This window comes from Branchiostoma floridae, chromosome 9 (genome assembly GCF_000003815.2).
Source record: "Branchiostoma floridae strain S238N-H82 chromosome 9, Bfl_VNyyK, whole genome shotgun sequence".
Lineage (NCBI taxonomy): Eukaryota > Metazoa > Chordata > Leptocardii > Amphioxiformes > Branchiostomatidae > Branchiostoma > Branchiostoma floridae.
In genome coordinates this window covers 20689587-20711645 of record NC_049987.1, presented here as the reverse complement: position 1 = coordinate 20711645, position 22059 = coordinate 20689587, and the positions used below count along the sequence as shown (strand labels likewise).

General features: G+C 41.5%; 1 protein-coding gene across 1 annotated transcript in view; it reads right to left on the bottom strand.

The window, feature by feature from the left end:
* Positions 1-240: 240 nt before the first annotated feature.
* LOC118422781 (serine-protein kinase ATM-like) overlaps positions 241-22059 on the bottom strand; it is a 63265-nt gene continuing 41446 nt past the window's right edge. The window contains exons 40-61 of the mRNA XM_035830536.1: positions 21686-21923; positions 21226-21346; positions 20473-20720; positions 17622-17936; positions 16846-17092; positions 16218-16502; positions 15568-15770; positions 15074-15181; positions 14499-14598; positions 13518-13631; positions 6947-7108; positions 6321-6471; positions 5811-5896; positions 5168-5308; positions 4716-4832; positions 4249-4404; positions 3541-3706; positions 2882-2968; positions 2340-2454; positions 1841-1904; positions 1346-1513; positions 241-621 (exon numbers count right to left, since the gene is read on the bottom strand). Coding sequence (XP_035686429.1) covers positions 475-621; positions 1346-1513; positions 1841-1904; positions 2340-2454; positions 2882-2968; positions 3541-3706; positions 4249-4404; positions 4716-4832; positions 5168-5308; positions 5811-5896; positions 6321-6471; positions 6947-7108; positions 13518-13631; positions 14499-14598; positions 15074-15181; positions 15568-15770; positions 16218-16502; positions 16846-17092; positions 17622-17936; positions 20473-20720; positions 21226-21346; positions 21686-21923 — 3539 coding nt within the window. The 3' untranslated portion in view covers positions 241-474. The remainder of the gene's footprint in view (positions 622-1345; positions 1514-1840; positions 1905-2339; positions 2455-2881; positions 2969-3540; positions 3707-4248; positions 4405-4715; positions 4833-5167; positions 5309-5810; positions 5897-6320; positions 6472-6946; positions 7109-13517; positions 13632-14498; positions 14599-15073; positions 15182-15567; positions 15771-16217; positions 16503-16845; positions 17093-17621; positions 17937-20472; positions 20721-21225; positions 21347-21685; positions 21924-22059) is intronic.

The following is a 22059-nucleotide window of genomic DNA, read 5'->3' as shown; positions in this document are numbered from 1 at the left end:
TGTATTTTGTCATAGAAAAAAATAATATCAGAGGTAATAAAAATGATGACGTCATCAATTCGGCCCAAATAAATCAGATTTAGAATTCTCAAATGTCCATCTATCAATATTCGTTACGGCTCCATTCTTTCTTAATTTATTAATAAGAAAACAGTGGAAGGTCAAAATGCCAATTTAGCCAACCGAGATACCTTAAAAGTCCCTCTCTTTCTTGTATTATCTAAGATAGAGATAGGCCTGTCAGTCTAAGTAGAGTCCTCTGAAGTTACTGCCTATAATACCTGCCAGCTGGAGTAGTCTGCTGACTCAGAGGTCGTTGCCTGCATGTATATTATCTTATGAGAGAAAGGCCATTTGGAGTAGGGTCTGCTGAAGTTTCTGTATAGAGTCTAGAGATAGGCCTGCTGAGATGAAGTCGCTTGGCATTGCCTACGTTGTATTGCCTGCCAGCCTTTGCTGTGCTGTTTGTACTATCTACAGATAGGCCTGCCAGCCTGAGTACAGTCTGCTGAGGTTGCTGGGGTCGCGTGCAGTCTGGATGAGCATGTTGACCTGTCCGCTCACACTCAGGACCATCCCCTCCTCCAAACCCTTCAGTTTGTCCTCTAGTCTCATCAGAACCTGCAGAATGGGAAAACGAATATATTACATGTATATTATAAAAGGATTTATTGGGACTTTCATTATATAATCTTTACCCTTGATTAAACCAAGGAGATGACCCACCAAGCTTTGGAAGGATTCAGAATTTAATGGGATGAAGCCTATGTGGACTCTGATGGGCCTAAGAGAACCCATGCCTGCAGGGAGCGTGAAGCCAGCTAGAGGGAGTGGTTGATGTCTGCAAAAAGGGAAGGTTCAGCCTCTCTGCGTGTGCGTGTGGCTAGACCCCCTGCGGTGCACAGCCTGCAGCGTAGGGCACTCGGACATGTGGGCTTTCCCAGTGCAATCCAACATGAATCTGCCAGGCGTGCAATCCAGGCCTGCCAAATTTTGTTTGATCATTCAAGTCTTGTCTCTGTGACGCAAGCAGTAATGCCACCTCACTGCTTGGATCCAATACCGTGGGCCTATGGGCCTGCATTTGATCCCAGGGTCAACTCAGCTAGGACATGTCGTAAGGGATTGCATATTTCAGAAGGGACGTAAAATGGGGGTCCTGTGTTGGAGGAGGTGCTTCAAGCACATAAACAGCCGCTTTACTCAGATGGTGCTTACTGGCTGCAAGGATACACCAAAAAGAACACTCTTCCTTCATGACCTTAAAGAAAAGCAGCCAGCAGGTCAATTTGCTTTTTTTTTCTTGTCAATGAATAAACAAATAAACAAAAAACAAGTTACAGACCTGCGCTGCCACCTTGTTCCTCTCACTCATGTCCTTGTTCTCGTTGCTCGGGCCCGAGTCGTTCTCAAAGATGTCCGCTGCGCCGGTGGTGTCGGCATCGATCTGCTGCAGCTTGAGGGCTTGCATGGGGGTTAGGGTCCACGCATGGAGGGGGTCATACAGCAGGACCTAGAGTACACCAATTTAATTTGTTTGTTCTCAGATTTGAAAGAAATCAATGCTGAGTCTGAGGGTATAAAAGACTGGGCTTCCCTTCACAATTTGGGAGTGAATACAGCCACATTTGAAGTTTTCCCCTTGCCATTTGTTTTCATGTTTACATGACATTGTACATCTTGCAGAATTTTAATCCAAAGAGCACGAGAACCAAGAAAATGAATTCGTGTGGCCTCAGAGTTCAACCAAGGATAAATACACTTAACACATAATATATAATATATCATGCGAACAGGTGTTTGAATTGAATATCCTGACATAATTTTACAGATGACATACCTCCACGATGGTCAGCAGGGCCTCGTGGGAACTTCTCATCACTTCCATCGTCTTTTCACAACATCTGACAGGTACAAAAACAAATTACTATAAATCTTGAAATATTTGTTGGGGTTTTACATTTGGCAGTGCACCACAAATTCACAGACACTTCAGAGCGAAGATAGGGCTGTACAGCCACCTGCAAACTCATTTGACTACTTGAATGATGGACAAGATGATGACGACAGCGGTCCTCGTCGACTCGACGGACGAACAACACAAATTCATGACACTGCTGCAATGAATTTCAAAGTATGACTTCTCATACTGCATGACATTCATTGTTTCAACTGCAAAACTTAAAACACAGTAAAAAAAAAACTTTTGCTCTCTATGAAAATTCAGTTCCTGCAAAAATGAAGTATCAGGAATATAAAGAGACATACATGTTATGAAAGTTTGACTTTCACAAACAGACTGTTCCTTAGGAAGGATATATAGATACAAAATGCCCTACCTCCTGAAGACTCCCTCCACCCCAGTCACCCCCATACCGTGGACAATATCTCTGGTTAGCCTAAACGGGACAGTCTCTGGGGTGGGCAGCAGCTTCCCCTGCTCAAAGGCAATACCTGCATGCAAAGTGTACAGATAGCAGTACTCTTGTAAAGTGTTGACAAATAAAAGCTGCATAGAAACTGATTTCAGAAACTTTGAGACTTCACACTGTGTATGTACATGTACAAAATGTATCCCCTACAAAAAGCATAAAATTGAAAACAGTGTCATTCAAAGTGATCTCTGGAGAGACTACCACAGTCACTTCCAAGCTAGAGTAAAAATTTGATGACTACTAGTACACCATCGGTGTATATATGAACTGTTACAGTAGTAAAAAATTATCAACAATAAATACATTACGTCAATATACATTAGCATAAAATATTACATAAAGGCTCGGACAACTTCCAAGAAAGCAACGCAATCCAGTGATCAAAACGAAGGTGGGTGTATCCTGTCTGAACTACTAGTACTGACAATTAAAACTGTAGACCATACCTAAGTCTATGTGCACCAGCTCCGCTGTGTTGGTGTCAATGAGGATGTTCTGACAGTGTCTGTCTCCCAGGCCCAGCACATACCCAACTATGGGGACACAGCAGCACATCAGTTGTCAAAGGATTCACTAAATGAAGGTTATTCTTCTAGTCCACATTTTAATATAACTTTTTCTTTCTTGGATTTGGCAGAAAAATAATAGATAAAGCAGATAAAAAATCATGCACAGTCATAGACCCATATGCTACAGAAGTCTTCAATGCATGCAGTAAATGGTAGGCCAAAAATTATGTGTATTTCAACCCCTGATGCAACATGTAGCCAGGCATCCATGATAAATCAGCTCTGCTCACACCTCTATTCACTTCTACATGTAGAGTAGCCAGGCACAAGTTAATGAAGAAATGATTAGAATTGGAATATTTGCCTAACATATGGGCATTAGAGATATGATTGCACCTAGTTGCTTGACCCGTACTTCCATGTAGCCAATGCGGATTAAGCCAGCCATAGATTTCCAAATCTACCAAACAATTGCGGTCTAAGATCTTCGGAGCTCTGTGGGACTGTCAACAAACTTCAACAATTCAATCAAACCACCTAAAATGTTCTATCACGTTCCTAATGGGAAAAAAATGGAAAAACAAGAGCTACAGTACCGATTGATGAAGTTGCGACACTCCTGGTGTAGCACAGCCTCCTCTCGAACCAGTCCATGGGGTCAGGCCACTTCTCCATGAAGAAGTGGTGCATCACGGGGTGGAAGTGTCGACACACCTCCCGAAACACACGCAACCGCTCGTCCGACCGTGAACCACCCTTCTCCTGTAAATCATCAACGCTACTGAGTTTATTGAGATACCCTATAGCCCTCATTCCAGGGCATAGCACATGTAAACACACCATACAATCATACAAATGTACACTCCTAGCCTTTCATTGAGCACATGAGGTGACCTCCCTGGCTAAAATCATGGCATTATGACTTTCCATTGTTTTCTAATGAATGGATTAAGGAATTATACTGCATATTCATAGCTGGGTATGAAAGAGTAAAATGATTTTTTAACCATAAGGATGACATCAGCAAACTTTATGCAGCCCTAGAATTATTTTCCTCTCAGAGAAAATACATTTTGGTACAAACAACTGCAACAAAACTTTCCCATGCACATAGAGATCAAAGCTACCAACGTAGCACGTTCGCACACCTTAATATCTACTAAAAGTGATTGTTTTCTCTAATAAAAAAAACAATTCATAATCTACAGACCATTTATTTAGAAGATATCTCATTCAGCTACTCATTCGTCCTTATGGAAGTGGGGCCTCCATAGCACAGACATGTGGTGTTGACAATTGCTTACATGTATTCTTTTCCTGCAGTCGCCTGGCTGCCAGTCCCTGGGGTAGTAGCGGACGTGCGCCCCCGGCTTCCTGGAGGTGCCGATGAGATAGTCTCCGACAGACATGGTTCCCTCGCACCACTGTACCAGCCCACTCTGTTTTGACATGGGGATAACCTAGGGTGGTAACAAAATGGGCAAATATCAATGTTTGTGCCTATATGTGTCCCATAAGCAGTGATCTGCCACAATTAGCATTATACAAGATGCATTCTGGATTCTGGATTAAAGTTGAACTGTACTTTCCAAAACACAAAAATTGGACGTGCCTACATTTTCCAGTGTCCAACTTCAGTCTTTGTCAAGAAAATCGGTCACTATCTCTCTTGTAAAAAAAAGTATTGAATCGATATATATTCCCCTCAAGGAAGTATTAAGTCCTCCAGTTACAGTGAAAGTTACATCTGAACTGTAACTTCCCATCTTACCTTGTAGGTCCTGATGCTGAGCTTCCTCCTCCTGCTCTCTTCATCCTTCTTCAGCAGGGAGTCGACCAGTCCAAACACCTGCTGCATGACGGCGTCCTGCCGCAGGTCATCTCGGCCCTGCAGGGTAGAAATTTGTAGTTTGATAAACAACTGCAGTTCCAGAGGATAGCACTAGGTGGCCCAAACAAATGCTGCATCACTGCATCACTGCATCCTGCCGCAGGTCATCTCGGCCCTGACGGGTGGGTAGATCACTGCTTTGATAAACTAACAACTGCACTTCCAGAGGAAACCGCTAGGGAGCCCAAACACCTGCTACAGGATCACTGCCCTGCAGGGTGAGGCTATCACCAGTTTAAACAGATAAACAAGTTAGAGTAATTCAGGAGGAATCACATAGAATAAAAAGTCATGTACATCATCTAATAGATGATTGAACTTCAACCCCTGACCTTGACCAGCTGTTTTCTCCAGACACCATCTGACCCCTGACACGTGATGACCTTGGGAACGTTGATGCCACCAGGGAAGCTCACGCTAGGGTCGAATTCCCGGATGTACACGATGTCGTCATAGCAACAAGTGGGGTCCACCTGGAAGAAATGACGCAATGATTCAAACTTAAGCCACATCAATTCTGTCAGCTGCTTCATTTTCTTCTATACATTGGTCGTTCAGTGTGATATAACCAGCATCTGCCATGCAACGTGCATACGAAGTTTGAGGCTTATGCCAAAAGAGTGGCTAATAATATCTGTCCAGCTATGTATATGGATGCTTTAAAATCCATAAATTAGTTTCTTCAAGAAAAAATCTATATTATATAGTTGCATCCATTTCTTTGGCACTGATTCACAATATTGTTTCATTTTTGTCTCTACCAAAAAATGTTCCGTAGGGATCTGTCATGTTGAGCTTTGACTGAGAAACGTGTGATTGTTATGAATTTAGCCATGCTTAGATAGCTTCAGGTCTGCACCTCAAGTCTTCCATAACATCATCGATGATCTTTGCTGCATGAGGCATAGACATACAGTCTTACGTGATACATGTATGACAAGACCAACAACAGAATCAAGGAGACAGTTAAAATACCTTGATGTCAACGGTTGGTACAGCCACTGTAGTCAGATCCTTCACTTTCATCAGCATAGATTCACGGCTGCTCAGTTTGTTGGGTCCTGGGAGTCAAACATAAACAACTTTGAAGCTACGTGTACCGTACTAACTGTATTTGTTAAATGTGCCCTTTGAGTGGGGCCTGTCATTGACTTCTAGTAGCATTACCTGACAAGAATGACTACTTTACAAAAACACTTAACCACAAATGTCTCCTTAAACTATATTACAATGAAATCTATCTTTTACGTTATTATCTTTGTTGTCAAAACAGCCTCTCGACTGCAATTGATACCATCAAATTAAACTAAATTCTGGTATATTATCTATATGAATGTACACCTAACATTGTAGACGTCTAAAGTTTGTAAGTTGCATGATCCTATAGTGGAATTTAACATTGTATGGTATTTTTTGTCCAAAATATGTACTGCTGCAGCTGAATGCAAACGAATAGAAGACAAGTTAAGAATAAGATTTATTTACTTTTCAGCCTTTCGTTCTCCATTTTCCATGCTTTGCCATCCAGGTTGCTGAGCTGAACGTACGCCTCACACAGCCCCTGCATGTCCTGTACCAGCCTGCCCTTCTGCACTCGCACCTTCTCTAACACCTGCACCGCTACCGTGGTACGCGCCTGGGGATAACAGTAGAAATTTACTAATGTAACATGCACAAAGTCATCATGTAAAAAACTGACAGAGGGGCTAGACTGCTACAACACCTACGACTTTGTCCAAAACACTGGAACTGCGCTGAATCAACCTTTTTCACTAAATAGAACCATCTACCTACTACTAAAAACTAACTTAAATCTTGGTATGTGATGTCAGAGACACATGGCGATAGTAGCTGGACCCAAGCTCCAGATACTACATGTCGTGTATGTCACCACCAGTCTTTGTTCAAAGTCGGTCTGTGTGTTCGGTTGTAAACCTCTTGCAAATAAATCTAGCGAAAGATAAAGAGGGTCCTGGATATGTTGGGGAAACCTCTGAATTAACAGAGCGTGTACACTTGAAACTTGTACATTTGAGATGATTATTAAAGCTCACACTTCAAGTCACAGCTCAATTTTCCATGTAAACCAATATCAAATAAAAAACACCAACCTCTTCCCCCTCCACATCTGAGTTCTGGCTGTGTTGACTGCGTGACAGCTTGGTGACCCTCTTCCCTTGACCTATGAACTTCCCATCCAGGTCAGCGTTGGCCAGCGCCAGCACCACGTACAGGGAATGGTACGGGTGGTCCGTGGCAACACGCTCGATCAACTGAAAGGACAAACAAGTGACCGTAGGTAACATACTCAGTGACGTATCTATGGTTTAACTGTCTAGGTTTAACTGAATCTGTTTAGGGATTAGTGATAATTAGTGAGACTGAGTGGCGCAGCGGCAGCGTGTTTGCCTCGTAACTAAGAGGTCGCTGGTTCGAATCCGGCTGCGTGTCACCGATCTTGTGCCCTTGGGAAAGGCACTTTACACGGCTTTCCTCACTATACTCAGGTGAAAATGAGTACCTAGCTTTGGCTAGAGCTGTCCCTCGGATAGGACGTTAAATGGAGGTCCCGTGTATGCGGAGAGCCATACCCCAGGCTGGCGCATCCCCGTCTCGTATTCAGCTAGAAGGGTAATGCCACCCCATAAGGGGCGGTATAACCCCAACGGTGCTGTAATATGCCATATGACTATGACTGACTGTTTAGGGTTTCCTCTTAGTCTGCCGCCACAGCTGTTCTGCATTAGAGAAGACGTAACCCCATATCTGCTTGGAGATAAGCTAATCACTGATAACCATGGAACAGCTGACAACACGACGAGCACAAAACAATCAGAGAAAATCACGCAACATCTGCTTGGCAGTATCCAATTACCACGGGGCCTAACGTGCAGAGATAACGCAGACCTGGACCAGTGTACCATCAAGGACGCAGGGGTGACTTCTGAAATTATCACATCAATTTTAAAAACAGCTACAGTAACTGCAAAAAAAAACGATGTGCATCATCGCGCAACTGTGTGCAGACAACATGCCAAACTACATACTATAGTTTTATGAATGCAGCAAAGTGAACATAGAGATACAGATGCGAACACTCATCACAACGTACAAAAAATACTCTGTCATCAGAGGTTACCCTCTGTCACAGAGTAACAAATGGATCAAGGGCAAAAATTCATTTCTCCTTTTCGTCCTTTTTTTTCAGTCAATGTCATCGAATTAGTATGCTGCATGGTTGTATGTATGATGCAGTGCTACCCACAGATGTGATCGAATAGCCCTCTTATCATTGTCATATTTGATTTAAAAATTAAACGCATCACAGCCCAATGTAAAAACCTTGAATACATCACAGAGTAATATGTGGCCTTCGGCCTCTTGCTCATGAATTTTAATCCTTTATATTTTCAGTCCTTGATGGTCTGAGAGTTTTAGATGACTATGTATCGACAGAAATATAAATATTAATGAGAATGGTGAGATTAATACAGAAGAAAGTCTACTTAAGAACCATAAGGTGGTTTGAACATTCTGACGATCACTGCTGTGAGCCTACTCCAATCTTCATACGAACAAAGTTCCTACAATGCGTACTAGGTTGTGAAGCTTAAATGACTAGTACTTATTGGACATCTTATTGGACACACAACTGTAAGATGGCGAACCAGAGGCACGTAAGTTTGTTTATGACGTTACTCCTTGTGGCATGGAGTGGAACAAGCTACACGGCCAAGTCCTCTAGTTTGGAATGCTGTGAGACATTTCTTATAGATATAATTCCATCGCTATGGTGTTTAAAAGCTTGCAGTTTCCATCACATCCCCACTGCGATGCCACCAAATTTGCAGGACTTATCACTACAGCATCAAAACATCACGAACATCAGGGTGGGAGATTTTCGCGGTCTGACGGTTTTGGCATATCTGCGTATACAGGACAGTCATGTTGTGCATCTACAACCAGGCTGCTTTGAAGGCTTGACGAGTTTGACCGAACTGGATCTCCGTCGAAACAGTATCAGGCAACTGGAGGCAGAAACGTTCAAGGGACTAGAGCAGCTAAGAAATCTGAACTTGGACCATAATGAGATATATCATATCCACAATGCTGCTTTCCCTGGGCTCGTCAAGCTGAGGTTCTTGTCTATCAACAATAATTGTCTTTTTGGCATTCCACAAGGTATGGAGTCTACAACTATCTGGTCTGTCGACTTGACTAACAATCCTATAACATCCGTGGGAAATGTTGTAGAATTGAGGCACCTTATACAGTTGAAGTTGAATTACAATAAGATTCGATGTGACTGCAGTATGAGGGAAGTCAAGAAATGGATCCTTGGAAATGGGAAAATGCAATGGACTATTCCGTGTATGGATGGTGAGACTGGAAGCTTCAAGCTAATTAATGATGTTCGATGGGATGATCTGACATGTGCCTCACCTGAAGTCTCTATTATCGCAGACAAAAAAACTGTTACAGGTAACGTTTCCTTCACCTGCCAGACGGAGTGCCTGGATGGTCTAAAGTTCTCATGGATCACACCAAACGGAGACCACAGATCATCAAGTTACGAGTTCTCCAAAAACTATACCCACATAAGCAAACTGTCGTGTAAAGGGTCAAACATCACAAGACTGGAAACAAAGAAAATGTGCTACTCTGTGTTAAACATCCGTCCAATGAGCAATGGCACTGAAGGCACGTACACATGCAAAGTGAGAGCCAACCATACCCAGAATGCTAGTGTATCTGCAGTCTACCAGGACGTAACAGTAAGTCAAGACATTGATGACATGGCTCAATCTGACAATATTACAACAAAAGCCAGTGAGAGAAGCACAAGAAAGTACAACCCTCAGCACCTAACAACAGTCTGGGATGCCATGGTACCAGTAGATGACCATGCTGTTGAAAAGGACACCCCAAATCGTCCTCCTACCGGATTGTCTACCACAGAGATTATAATTACTGGACTGGCATCTTTCTGTGGAGGTTGCATTATCATCGCAGCAATAGTCGCTTGTGTTTACAAGTTTGAAAGAATGCGCCAGAAGGACAATGGACATAGAAATGCAGTGAATGCAGCTACAGGCTCTGGAAATGAAGACACAGGAGGAGCAAGTGGTGCCCACTACGAAAATGATGACCAGTTCTCAAACGCAGGAGACAGGGGTGGACACTATGAGAATGATGACCAGTTCTCAAACGCAGGAGACAGGGGTGGACACTACGAAAATGATGACCAGTTCTCAGACGCAGGAGGAGCCAGGGGTGGACACTATGAGAATGATGACCAATTCTCAGACGCAGGAGGAGCCAGGGGTGGACACTACGAGAATGATGACCAGTTCTCAAACGCAGGAGACAGGGGTGGACACTATGAGAATGATGACCAGTTCTCAAAAGCAGGAGACAGGGGTGGACACTACGAAAATGATGACCAGTTCTCAGATGGGGGAGGAGACAGGGGTGGACAATACGAGAACGATGATCAGTTTTCTGAGACTGGCCCACAGCACCTCAAAAATGATGATGAATTCTTAAACGCTGGTACTGAGGAGCGCTATGAAAATGACGATCAACTTTCAGTCAGTAACGTGGGCAAGAACTCGCAAGGGACGATCCCAGTTAAGACCACTCAGACCAAAAACACCGTAAGTCGTGGCCACAAGCTTAAGAGAGATCACTTGGTAAAAACAAGAGCTCCCTCAAGTCACCCTAAAGCCAAACTTACTCCGAGCATGGTAGCACTCCATATCAAAGCACAATCATGTGGACACTATGACAACGAAACGAACGTCACCAGCAACGAAGCCCAGACGACTTCAGCCAATGGGGAATCTACAGCCACAGAACGATTACCTGGACATTATGATAACGACAAGAATACCGAGGATCATTCTGCCAGGGTTTTGAACACTACAGGGCATGAGGAAGACTCAGATCCAGAATATATGACGTTCCCTGAGGCTAGCACAAAACGAGAAACCAGAGCCAGGGAGGGAGATTTACAACATGAAAATGAAGTTTCGAACGCTACAGACGAAGACTCAGATCAGGAATATATGACGTTCCCTGAAGCTAACACAGAACAAGAAGCCGGAGCCAGAGAGATGGATTTACAGCCAGAGAGAGAAACTAAAGACAAGGACACGCTCTCAAGGTCTGTAAGTGATAGTAACATGTCAGATCATAGTTATATGACACTTCCTGGGACAGACAGTGCTGAAGACGATAACTCTGATCACACTTATGTGACGTTTCCTGGCACGGACAAAGATTGAGCAAGCGTTATCCCTGAGTTAAGTATGTATGTTTTATTGTGCTGTTTGCTTTAATAGGTGTTTTTCAACAAAAGCTTTGTACATCCAAGGATATTACAGGAAATGTCCTTGGTAAATGTTGATGGTTGCCATGATTATAATACCTAGGCAGGTAGACTAGTTTGTCTCCTCCATGTTTTTGGTGTGATGTGATGAATATTCTAAAGCTAAGATTGAAATTCCTTCTTTCTCCCTTCAAATGACAGGTGGTTTGGGCTGAAAATAACACGTTAAAAATTTTCAATCGAAACAGTTTAATCAAGGACCTCCTGTATAGGAAATTTGAGGAATCTCTTTGTAATGCGTTGTCTCTATCTTTGTGGTAGACTCATTTTACAATTACATGTATATTCCTTTAAGGTGCCAATCCAAAAATAAATATTGCAATATCAAAAAGCAGTGTTCTGATATGCTGGAGGAAGGTTTGAGAGCAGGGTTTTACCACAAAGAGATTGGCTTTATGAGAAGACAATTTATTGTAAGAAAATATGATCAGCCAGGAACTGTTTTGAAATTCATGCATAAGAGGCGGCCAAAATTTAAAGTTGAAAAGTTCCTTGAAATCACATGAAGTCTGTACAAAAAGTAAGAGTGAAAAAGTGTCTGTTTAATGTGATATAATATTGTTGATGTAATTAAATGACGTTTGGAGGCTATTTCTCTGTGTTTGTATTGGATTACTAAAGTATAAAGAAAAAGAAGACAGGATCAGGTCTGTTGTTGTGGTACTAATTTCACTTCCTCAACTTAAAGGGGCATTCCACTCCAGAAGGGAGTCTTGTTTTCCAATAAATAATGTGTCAATGAATACATAATCAGCCAAATTTTGTGGAATTCACCTTGGGATGAGTTACATGATGTGTGTTTTATAAAACAATAATGACACTCACTAAACCCATGCAGACCCTACCCATGCATTCCCTATACGCATAGACACTTTGTTTATCATACATATTTTCGGAATAAATGAGGTACGCTGAGCACACCGAGAAGGCAAATTGCTCATAAGATACCAAAGAATACAAGAACAGGACGAAATTTCTTAGCGAACCTGAAATAAGTTTGGTAACCTTACCTAAAAGTTCTGCATTGTATTCAGCCATAGGATTAATTCAATTAGAGGGTAATTGGGGAGTTTAGTAGAAGACTGAATGCTTTTGAGGCATGTGGAGCAACTGGGTACTTTATCGTATAATGTGAAGTCGTATGCAGTTATCACTTCCTAAATTGAATATCTATCGAAAAATAACACTTCCGTGTGGAGTGGAAAGCCCCTTTAAAAATATAAACTTCAGACAGGTGTCGATTTAATGTTATCTTTGATCTTAGAACTAACAAATACAGTCTCAGTTGAAGTATCTTCGCCCTCTCACAATGTGCTGTACAGTTTTAGAACATCTCAGATTGTTTACGTTTTGCCATCGAAAGGGTATGCAATCCCGTAAGGGGTGGTATAACCCCGTCCCCGTCGTGTGTAAGCACGTTGACCGATGATGATGATGATAATGATCAATGTTTATGGTATAGTTTACGTGGTCCATAGGATATTTTAAATTTCAATAGCATAAAAATGCTAAATACCATCCAATGATGCCTGCTTTTAACTAATGCTAATTTAGTATGGTCCATCCATGAGAGATATGGGATGCCTCCTGTCTCTGCTCTTATCTATCACGTCCTCTCAAAATAAGCGCATAAAAAACGAAAACTTGTCACGCTTCAGGATTAAACCTAAACTTTGTGACCTTGAATAAGGTTAACCAAATGAGCCATAGTTGCTTCTTTGCATTTTGTGAAAACATTTTTCAGATGATTTGCTTCTTTTTTTACCTAAGTAAGTGTGTGCTACAACATTTCAAGTAAAATTTGTACATGTAAACTAATTATGATACAGTCAAGATGACAGGCCAGGATATTGATTTATCGAGCATATATCAGAACAAAGTGGCCGACCATTTGGCTGGAAATGCCATGGCTTTCGGTAGCTGATATCGTCAACATCATTAAGACGAACCGCCTACAAAAACAAACTGGACCGCGTACATGGTCTATGGAGCGATTACTCGAGAGGGGGGGGGGGGGCGAGGTGATGGAGCAAAGTTATTGCAACCCAAATGAAGATGGGAGTTCTTACGCCTATTGGACATTTTTGGACATGCTAGAGGGAGAAAGACCTTGGTGGCTTCCAGAGTCACCTCTCTAACGTACAAAGAAGAAGATTTATCAGGAGAGCTTAAAGAATAGCAGCATTATTGAGAATGGAGTCCAACCCAAATTCTCCGCTGTTAACTTAGCATTTATCATCTAAATGTCATTTTGAGTCTTTAGATTTCAAAATAAGGCATTTATCACCAACCTGCAGCAGTGTGCTTTGGAAGTCGGGAGAGCCCTGAGACTTGGTCCCCATACGAGCAGCTAGCTGATAGATCAGGGGAAGGAACTTCCTGGACTCAAGCTTGGGAAAGTTCTCCTGGAATACATGCAATGTTTTATACAGTAAGGAACTCGCAGGTGACAAATTAAAGTACACGTACACGCAAATTTTGTCTTTATCACAAAACTTGACATACAAATAACCACGTGAAAACATCACACTCGTGCATAGTACAATTACAAATCATGTTGGACAAACCATTTATGTGAATTATTGATAATGACTAAGTGTTGATGGTATGGGTTATTGCCTTGTTATAGAGCCGGATTGCGCAATGGAGGAAGGAATTGCTAAGTCTCGCAGTACGGGCTTTCGCTACACTGATTGAGCTAGGATATAAAGCTGTGTTCACACAAACGTATCTATTTAATTAAAGACCTTTTGAGGTCCGTATGGAAGTCTTAGCCTCTGCCAGGCTCCACGGGTTGTTGGGAAAAAAAAAGAAAATTGGACAAATAGACATCGGATTTAGCTGGTCACAAACCATTAACTCCTCGGACAGCTAACTCCTCTGGCATGTTATGTGCCTATATTTGACGAACTTTTACTATTTTTCCAGCGACCTGTGGAGCCTGGTAGAGGCTAAGAATTCCATAAGGACCTCATACGGACTTGATCATATTTGCACATGTGAACCTGGCTGTATATATCAATAATTCTAGTTGGAACTATATACTGGCAAAATGAGTTTAACATCATTTTGTTCAAGCATAATCTGTGCTTTTATGGAAAAGTTGAGCAGTTCAACAAGTTACTTCAAAGAGGACCCAGCCAAACATTTGGTGAGTCTGCTCCTTCAAACTCACAACCTAAGGAATGCAAGGAGGACACTCTGTTTATTTGGACACTACACAATGTCAAGTACAAGTCTCAATCATTCATCATAACTGGGGAAGTTCCTACCTTAGCCAGCTGGTTGATGTCAGGGTTGTGGGCGTTTCTGAACCACAGCGAGCAGAGCCTGAAGACTCGCAGGTCGTGCTCATCACCTGCCCTCAGACATCTGGATGTGAAACAAGCAGAAGAAAGGAATGAATTAATGTTTTTTTATTGCACAAAAACTTCATAAAAACATTTTGCAGCATGTTGGCTGAATTGCATGTTTTTTCTTTACATATTCCCTAATACACATCAAAAAGCTGGTTGGTAGAATTGCAATTGTTGGTAAGATAATATAGATTTTAAATTAAATTAGACACTCTAATATAAAATAATGACAAAATTGGACTAAGAATTTTAAATTAGACTAATGCGAAAAAATCTAGCAGTGCTCAACTTTGCTCGTTGCTGATTCTAAATCTTGTTTGGAACATGTCTTTTTAGTCATTCTGTTGTGCAGGGATCGCTCCTTCTTGGCCAATTCCAGGCACAAGTCTGTCCGAATAAATTTTATTTGAAGTAAGGCTACATAAATTTGACACAAACTATATGCATTAAGGATATGCAAGCTAACAACAAGCATTAATTGTAATCACTACCTGATGTAGTTTTCCATGGCTTTATGGAGGAAGGCGTCTCTGTCCTCATTTAACCCTTCCAGCTCATCCTTGCCATCAACCATGTGTCTTTTCATTATCTTGAAGTACCTGAAAAAAAAAGAACGATTGATGAAACAGCTTCAGAGTACAACATGCATTGACAGTAAGGTAAAACATAGGGTTGAGAGGAAAACCTAATACCCTAAAGAACAACTTTCATGATAAATTTATACTGATTCTATTCTGGTGTTTGAAAAAATATGTCAATTTTGGGGGCCAAAATCCTACATAGAAGTTATTGTATCTTAGTGTATCTTAATTGTTATAAGTTTGTGGTTTTTTCAATGAAACAACAGCACAAATAGTAGTACTAGTCTGCTGTGGGATTAGTTCATAATGAGAGCTAACCGCAAAAACTACAAACATAAAACCAATCTACCCATTTCATGATTCTTTACATTAAAAAAAAAATGAATTTGCCTGGGCCTACTTACCTATTTGCTACCACCCCACTCTGCGTCATTTTCTCCACCTCTGCCCTGCTTCTTTCGATCATGTCTTTCTTGGCCTCGTAGGTGCTGGACTTCATGTAGTTTACGATAACCTGGTACTGTTGGTCTGTGAAGCGGGCGAGAGCGAGGTAGGCTTCCAGCGCCGCTGGCGTCTGCTGCTCCATTCTAGACATCATGTCAGCAGCCTGACAATTGTAGGATAAAATTGTTGGTTACAAGCAACAAGCAACTACATGTACATGTACATCTAAGCATCAAGTTAGGGAACAGAAAAGTTTGTTTGTAACTTGACAGTAAAAAAGAGAAAGATCTCATGATTCTGGTCTATGTAGACAGGTGCTCACTATAGACAGGATTCTTATTGTCAATACATGTAGGTTAAACTATTTGACTGTGGCATTTTCCTTCTAAAAATTAAATCTGCAGCCTACAATGTAGTACATAGAAGTGTTAACAGTGATATATTGCAATAAAACGATGCTTCATAAAGACAACAAGATTGTTACAAAAAGGCCACAATGACATGAACATATGAACAGAATGATATTTTCAACAAGTACAGTAAATAACTTGTCAATGAATTGTATCTATGTTGACTGTATGTTGCCTAACCAACACATGACATTGTATACCTTCGCAAGGTAGTCCTCACAAATGTTGTACGGACTTTCCGTCTGTGTCACAGCCAGCCAGTGTCCGTTCAGCCCTAAGGCTTGTGGGAACAACTCGGTTGCCGTGCAGTTGTCGTCCGAGATCTGTTCCAGCTCCAGTTTGCTGATCAGGGCTTTCAGAATGTGGATGGCAGCACCCTGCTCCCCCCTACACCAGTACAACTTGGCCTCTTCCAGCTGCCAGGACCAAGTGGTGCTCTCGGACTGTTCCAACTGCTTAAGGGTATGTATGGCCCTCTCCGCTACCTGGAAGAAATGAAGGAAGTACATTTGTACCTGGTAGTGAGAATGTACATTTCTCATAGTATTACATAAATGAATGCACATATCATGTAAAATTAACGTAAAAGATGTATTAAATTAATTCCTAATAACTTTAGATTGATAAAACATAATCTGAATTTCACAAATTTCAATATCTTGGCTAGATTAAAATTCTTAAAAAATTGTTTTGAGTCTAGACCTCGTGAGACAACAGATGGCAAATCAAATTGAGTGTGTGTAAAATAAAACTATAAAGACCTTCAATGATCTCTACAAGCTTGATGTTTTAAAACTGAGTTTACATAGAACACCTGTCTGAACCCACCTGGAACCTGGCAGCCCTCCTGGCACACCTGGCCAGTCTCTCCAGGTGTGTGAGCAGAGCCTCCCGCAGCACAGCCCCCCTCTCACCACCCCCACCCCCTGCCCCTCTCTCCCCACCCCCAGCCAGCTGTAGCAGGGTGCTCCTCAGGGCCAGGACAGGTTCAACGAAGTCAAAGTCATTCTGCAGAAGGGGGGTCTGTGCTTCCCACTTCTGCACAAGCTGTCTGGCATCGTCACAGGACACAGAGCTGAAAAACACAACAGAGACTCTTTGAACGAAAAAATGATTTCTAATGAATATTTAACAAATCTACTGGTATCTAGTACCTATCTATGTACATATTATGTGGCACTCTGTGTCCATATGTTGCATGTGGCATTGGCACAGGACGTAGAGCTTAAAAACACAACAGAGCTGAATAAAAAAAATAATAATCTACATGTACATGTTGAATACCGTGATTGAAGTTTGCACTTTTGATCATACACAACACAACTACATGTAATGTTAATAGTTGTACCAGTACACTGGAAGAAAAAATTATCACATGATCTATAATGTTACCTAATGGGAAGGTGACTCCAAAATCTACTTAAGGTATCTATAATTGGATTAAATGTCAAATGTCCATTGGATTGAATGCTAAATGTCTATCATATTTTCTGACACTTTCAGACATTCATCTTGATGCAAATATAAAACGTTTTTATAAAGTAAGATATTCATTTTTAGATACTTAAGTTACAAGAAGAAAAAGGTTGAAGACTAAAACTTACTCTGTCACTAATGTCTTGAAGTCCTGCAATTCAATCAGGCACCTCAGTCTGACCAGATGGGGATAAACGCTTCGGGCACTTTCCAAACCCGTGCTGGCTAGCCTTCCAACCACGCTCAATCTAGCCTGCTTCACTCTGGTCTCAAACAACGTGCTGTCCCGATCCTTCACCGCACACAAGCCTGTGTACAGACCCTTGTGGAAGCCAGGTATGGCGTCCATGCCTGAGTCGACGTCTAAGTCCCAAATGCCGTTCCTCCAAGCAGCCTGATACTGGGCCTCTCTCAGCTCTGGGCTGTCTGCTACACATTCTGACCTGGGTGAAAGAAAGACAGTAATATTGAACCAGCTTAGCACGAATGAGCTAAAAAAACAACAGTTTAGCTACATTTCCACAGGTCATGGCATGGTCACTTATCACTGGACTACACATGCTACTTGTTATTTTTATTTATATTTTCTTTATTAATTGATTTTTCCCTTTGGTTAGTGTGGCTACAATGTGCGCAAGTATGGGGATGAGGATGGCATACATGCTAACGGTGAGGTACAACATATTTTAATTACACAAAAATATTAGACTAACAACACTTTTCTTTCCAACCAGGCTATCGAAGTATATCTTAGAACAAAGCTGATGTGAAACAGTTGAATAAGGTAGAAATGCCCAAAGATGGCCTGATTTAGAAACTCCTGCCTGGTGTTGTGATGGATAGCCATGTTCAGCACCAAGGACAGTGGCATGCAGCAAGGTGGTCTGGCAAATTGTTAACTAAAGGTTCTGGGTTCGAATCTCTAGCAGGCATCAAATTTGTGCAATTACTCTCATGTCCCTAATAAACGTACCGGGACGTTTATTTTTTTCCCAGGAAAATTCCACCCGGTACGTTCTTATTTGGGACGGTACGTTTATTTTTTTTTTTGAAAATTGGGGTTTTGCTAACCAGGGACAACCGCATAATAAAAAGTTTGGGGTTTTCTGTCCATATGTCCGCAGTATTTTTGCTCAAAATTGACACTATTTTCGGCCGAAGCAGCTCGGATTTCCCCTCCACTGTGACCCAAACATCCTAGCGATTATGTAAAATATCGGTCGATTTCGCTATGAATGTACAAAGTAAATGTTATTATTGGGAAAATAAGCCGCCACACTGACGTTTTGAAGCACAATTTTTTATATAAACAACTTTTACAGTCTCTATTTACATCGTAAATGAACACACTGATCACATAATTTTAGCATGTACAGTATATTTCCGACCATGTGGTTCCATGCGCTATCGGCAGCGACAACGGGGCGGACGAATAATTCCTTCACATAAGAAACAACAATTAGAACCTTCTTTCCCTTGTAATGTGAGTTTTGGGGCCGCAAATTCTCCAAAAACAGCAGAAATCCGTCAGTAAAAACAGCTTTAAACTTGAAGAAAAAGACCGAAACTGATCCAACATGGCTGCCAGGAATAACACGCACTGACAGTAAAGCTAGCACCCTGTTGGGAGGCAGATTCGAATCACTAAAATGAGGCCGTAAACGGGTGAAAATGATTTTATTTCGGTGTAATGATGGGCTCAAAATGTCATATATATTTTCTGAGTGTTGAATTTCAGAAATTATCATAAAATTTTCTAATTTTAGCGGTTTTCTAGTGTCAAAATATAATCTGTAACATATTTAGTATTTGGGCATGAATGCTGGGCTACTTCACAGACAAGCTCTCACAAAAACTTTGTTAACAGTTTGTGTCCATTTTGGGAGTGTTGATGTGTGTTTTAATTGGTGGTAATGTCTAAAACATATATGGTTGAGTACTTGGAGCTATATTTATAATGATTTTATTGATATGCCAGTAATTTTAAGTAATGTACAAAAAATATTTATTGATTACTTGCTTCAATTTCTGAGTAGAAAATTCATGTATCATGTAAATTTTCACTTGTTGAATTTGAAAGCACTGTTGGCCCCCGGTTAGGAGTATGTATACCTTTATTAGAAAATGGAGAAAATATTATAATTTGAACAAGATATCTATAGTTATTCAATATTCATTATTCATACAGCTATATTTAACTGATTTGGTGATCAGGTATAAGTAAATGAAAATAACCTACCTGCTTATTATCTTCTTTCCCTTGAACAGAAGTAGCATGGACACAGTCTACATGTCAATTTGGTCATTTTCCGGGGGGTATGTTTATTCCGGGGGGTATGTTTATTAGATTTTGAAGATTTGTCCGGGGGGTATGTTTATTCCGGAAGGTATGTTTATTAGGGACATGAGAGTACAAAAGACCCTTTACACTTTTTTCCTCACTTCACTAACTAAAGGTAACTGAGTGCATAGTTTTGGTTAGGGGTGTCCTCTTGGATAAGATGTAAAGCCGGAGGCACTGTGTTTGAGAACAGCCACACCCCAAACACTTTTGAAATCCGACCACACTTACATGTAATGAAAAAATGGGTAGGTGTCTATCACAGTGTGAGTGGATCAAAGCCAATAGTGATGCATTATGCTTAAAGGCAGTTTACTGGTTATGATTACTAAAGTGGTATGGACACGTAATGAGGTCAAACGGACTGTCCAAAGTCATCCTTCAAGGAACAGTAAACGGAGCTAGGAGAAGGGGAAGGCAGAAGAAAAAATGGGCAGACAACATTAAGGAATGGACAGGAAAGAGCTTTGCAGCGTCCCTCCTGCTGACGCAGGACCGAATGGAATGGAGGAAGCTGACTCACAGCGCCACCATGCAGCGCCCCACGACCCGGGAATACTGGGTTAAGGGACCAAGGTACAAGGTACAAGGTACAAGGTACAAGGTACTGGTTATGAAAAACAAGCAGACAGACAAACCTGATGCCCTTTAAGTACATGTTGAGAACATGGCCACAGCCAAAGTTCTTGAGTGCATCCAGTACGCCAGCTTGTATGACAGCGGTCGGAGAAGACATCTGGAGGTCGTAAGCGCCGAGAGCCTTGTCCCACTTCCCCTCATGCTCGTACGTGACGATTCGTGCAGACGTGTCCGTGAGACGGCCAGCGCCGCAACCGTACACTCCGTCAGGCTCACCGATGTGGCAGTAGGCCTCCATTAGTAGGGACTGTTGGGTGAGGTTGGATAATTCTTTTAGAATTACATTTCATTTTCTATCATTCTTGACCGAAACAATACTTAAGGATGCAAAAGACTGTTATGTGCCTGAATCTTAATCACTATTGTAAAACAATTGATTAAATCTCCACAACATGACAAGGCCAAGGAAACAGCTAAGACCACACCAATCCTTTGATCTCTGTTAAGTACAAAACATAGGGCTGCAATGCAAGGTTATACATGAAATTGGGGGGCTGTGACAAAAAGTTTCAACTTATTCTTAATTCTAAAGCACAGTAATAAAATTAAAGTGCAGATGTCTCTTCCCCTCAGAGTCTGTATTCATGTTGTTCTTCCAGTACAGCATTATTTCTTAAAATCCAAGAACCAACACATTCAATTGGCAATATGTGATGAAACAGTCTTATCTTGATGTCCCAATACAGATAAGTATGAAGATTGGATATGGTGTAGGAATGTACTGTGCACAATGACTAGTCTACCTAGTATACCTGTAGAGTAAGGCTAGAATTGGCAGACAGGGTGCTGAGGCTGGACAGGGCAGTACCCTGGCTGTCCTGTGAACCCTGGGATCCCTGCGACCTCTGTGAGCCTTGGGAGTCTTCTTCTGCCCTGGATTTATTTTTTACAAATAATATTGTTTTTATTGCTATAAAGTTAGGGATAAACATGTCAATTGTAACCCTGAAATTACAGTTACTGCCTATAAATCCAAACGTTTATGTTACACACTTCATAATAACAACATACATGGATGTGAGCTCAATTAAAGTTTTCAGTTTTATAAGAATCCTTTAAAACATCCCTTCCTTCAATAATCTTTTAAAAAGTTAGAGGTTTACTACTAGTATCAAGTTACATCAGTTCTATAGCAGGAAAGTTTGAGAAACAACGTCTAGACTGAAAAAACTATCTGAAAATATACATGTCTCAAACTTAAGTAATACATACTTTCTTTTTTCACAGTAGATCTCCATGTACAGCAGTGATGTGAAGTATGCCCCGCAGGTCTGGGCAGCCTTGGACACCTCCAGATAGTCCAGGTCCAGCCAGAAGTTGTTGTGCCAGGGTGTGGCCTTACGGCTGTCCCTTGCAGGTCTCTCCTGCTGCCTGAGGTAATGGACCACACGCAGCATGGTGTTCACGGACGCCTGGTCTAGTGCCGGTTTACTGGGAAGAACCTGAGAAGCTAAATGTAAGAAAAAGGGAAATTTATAACTACTGGTACAAATATGGTATGAGATGAGGGTCCAGAAAAGAGCAGCCGGCAAGACGAGGAGAGACAAGTTAAGGAGTGAAATGGTTAGAGAGATGGTTGGAACCAA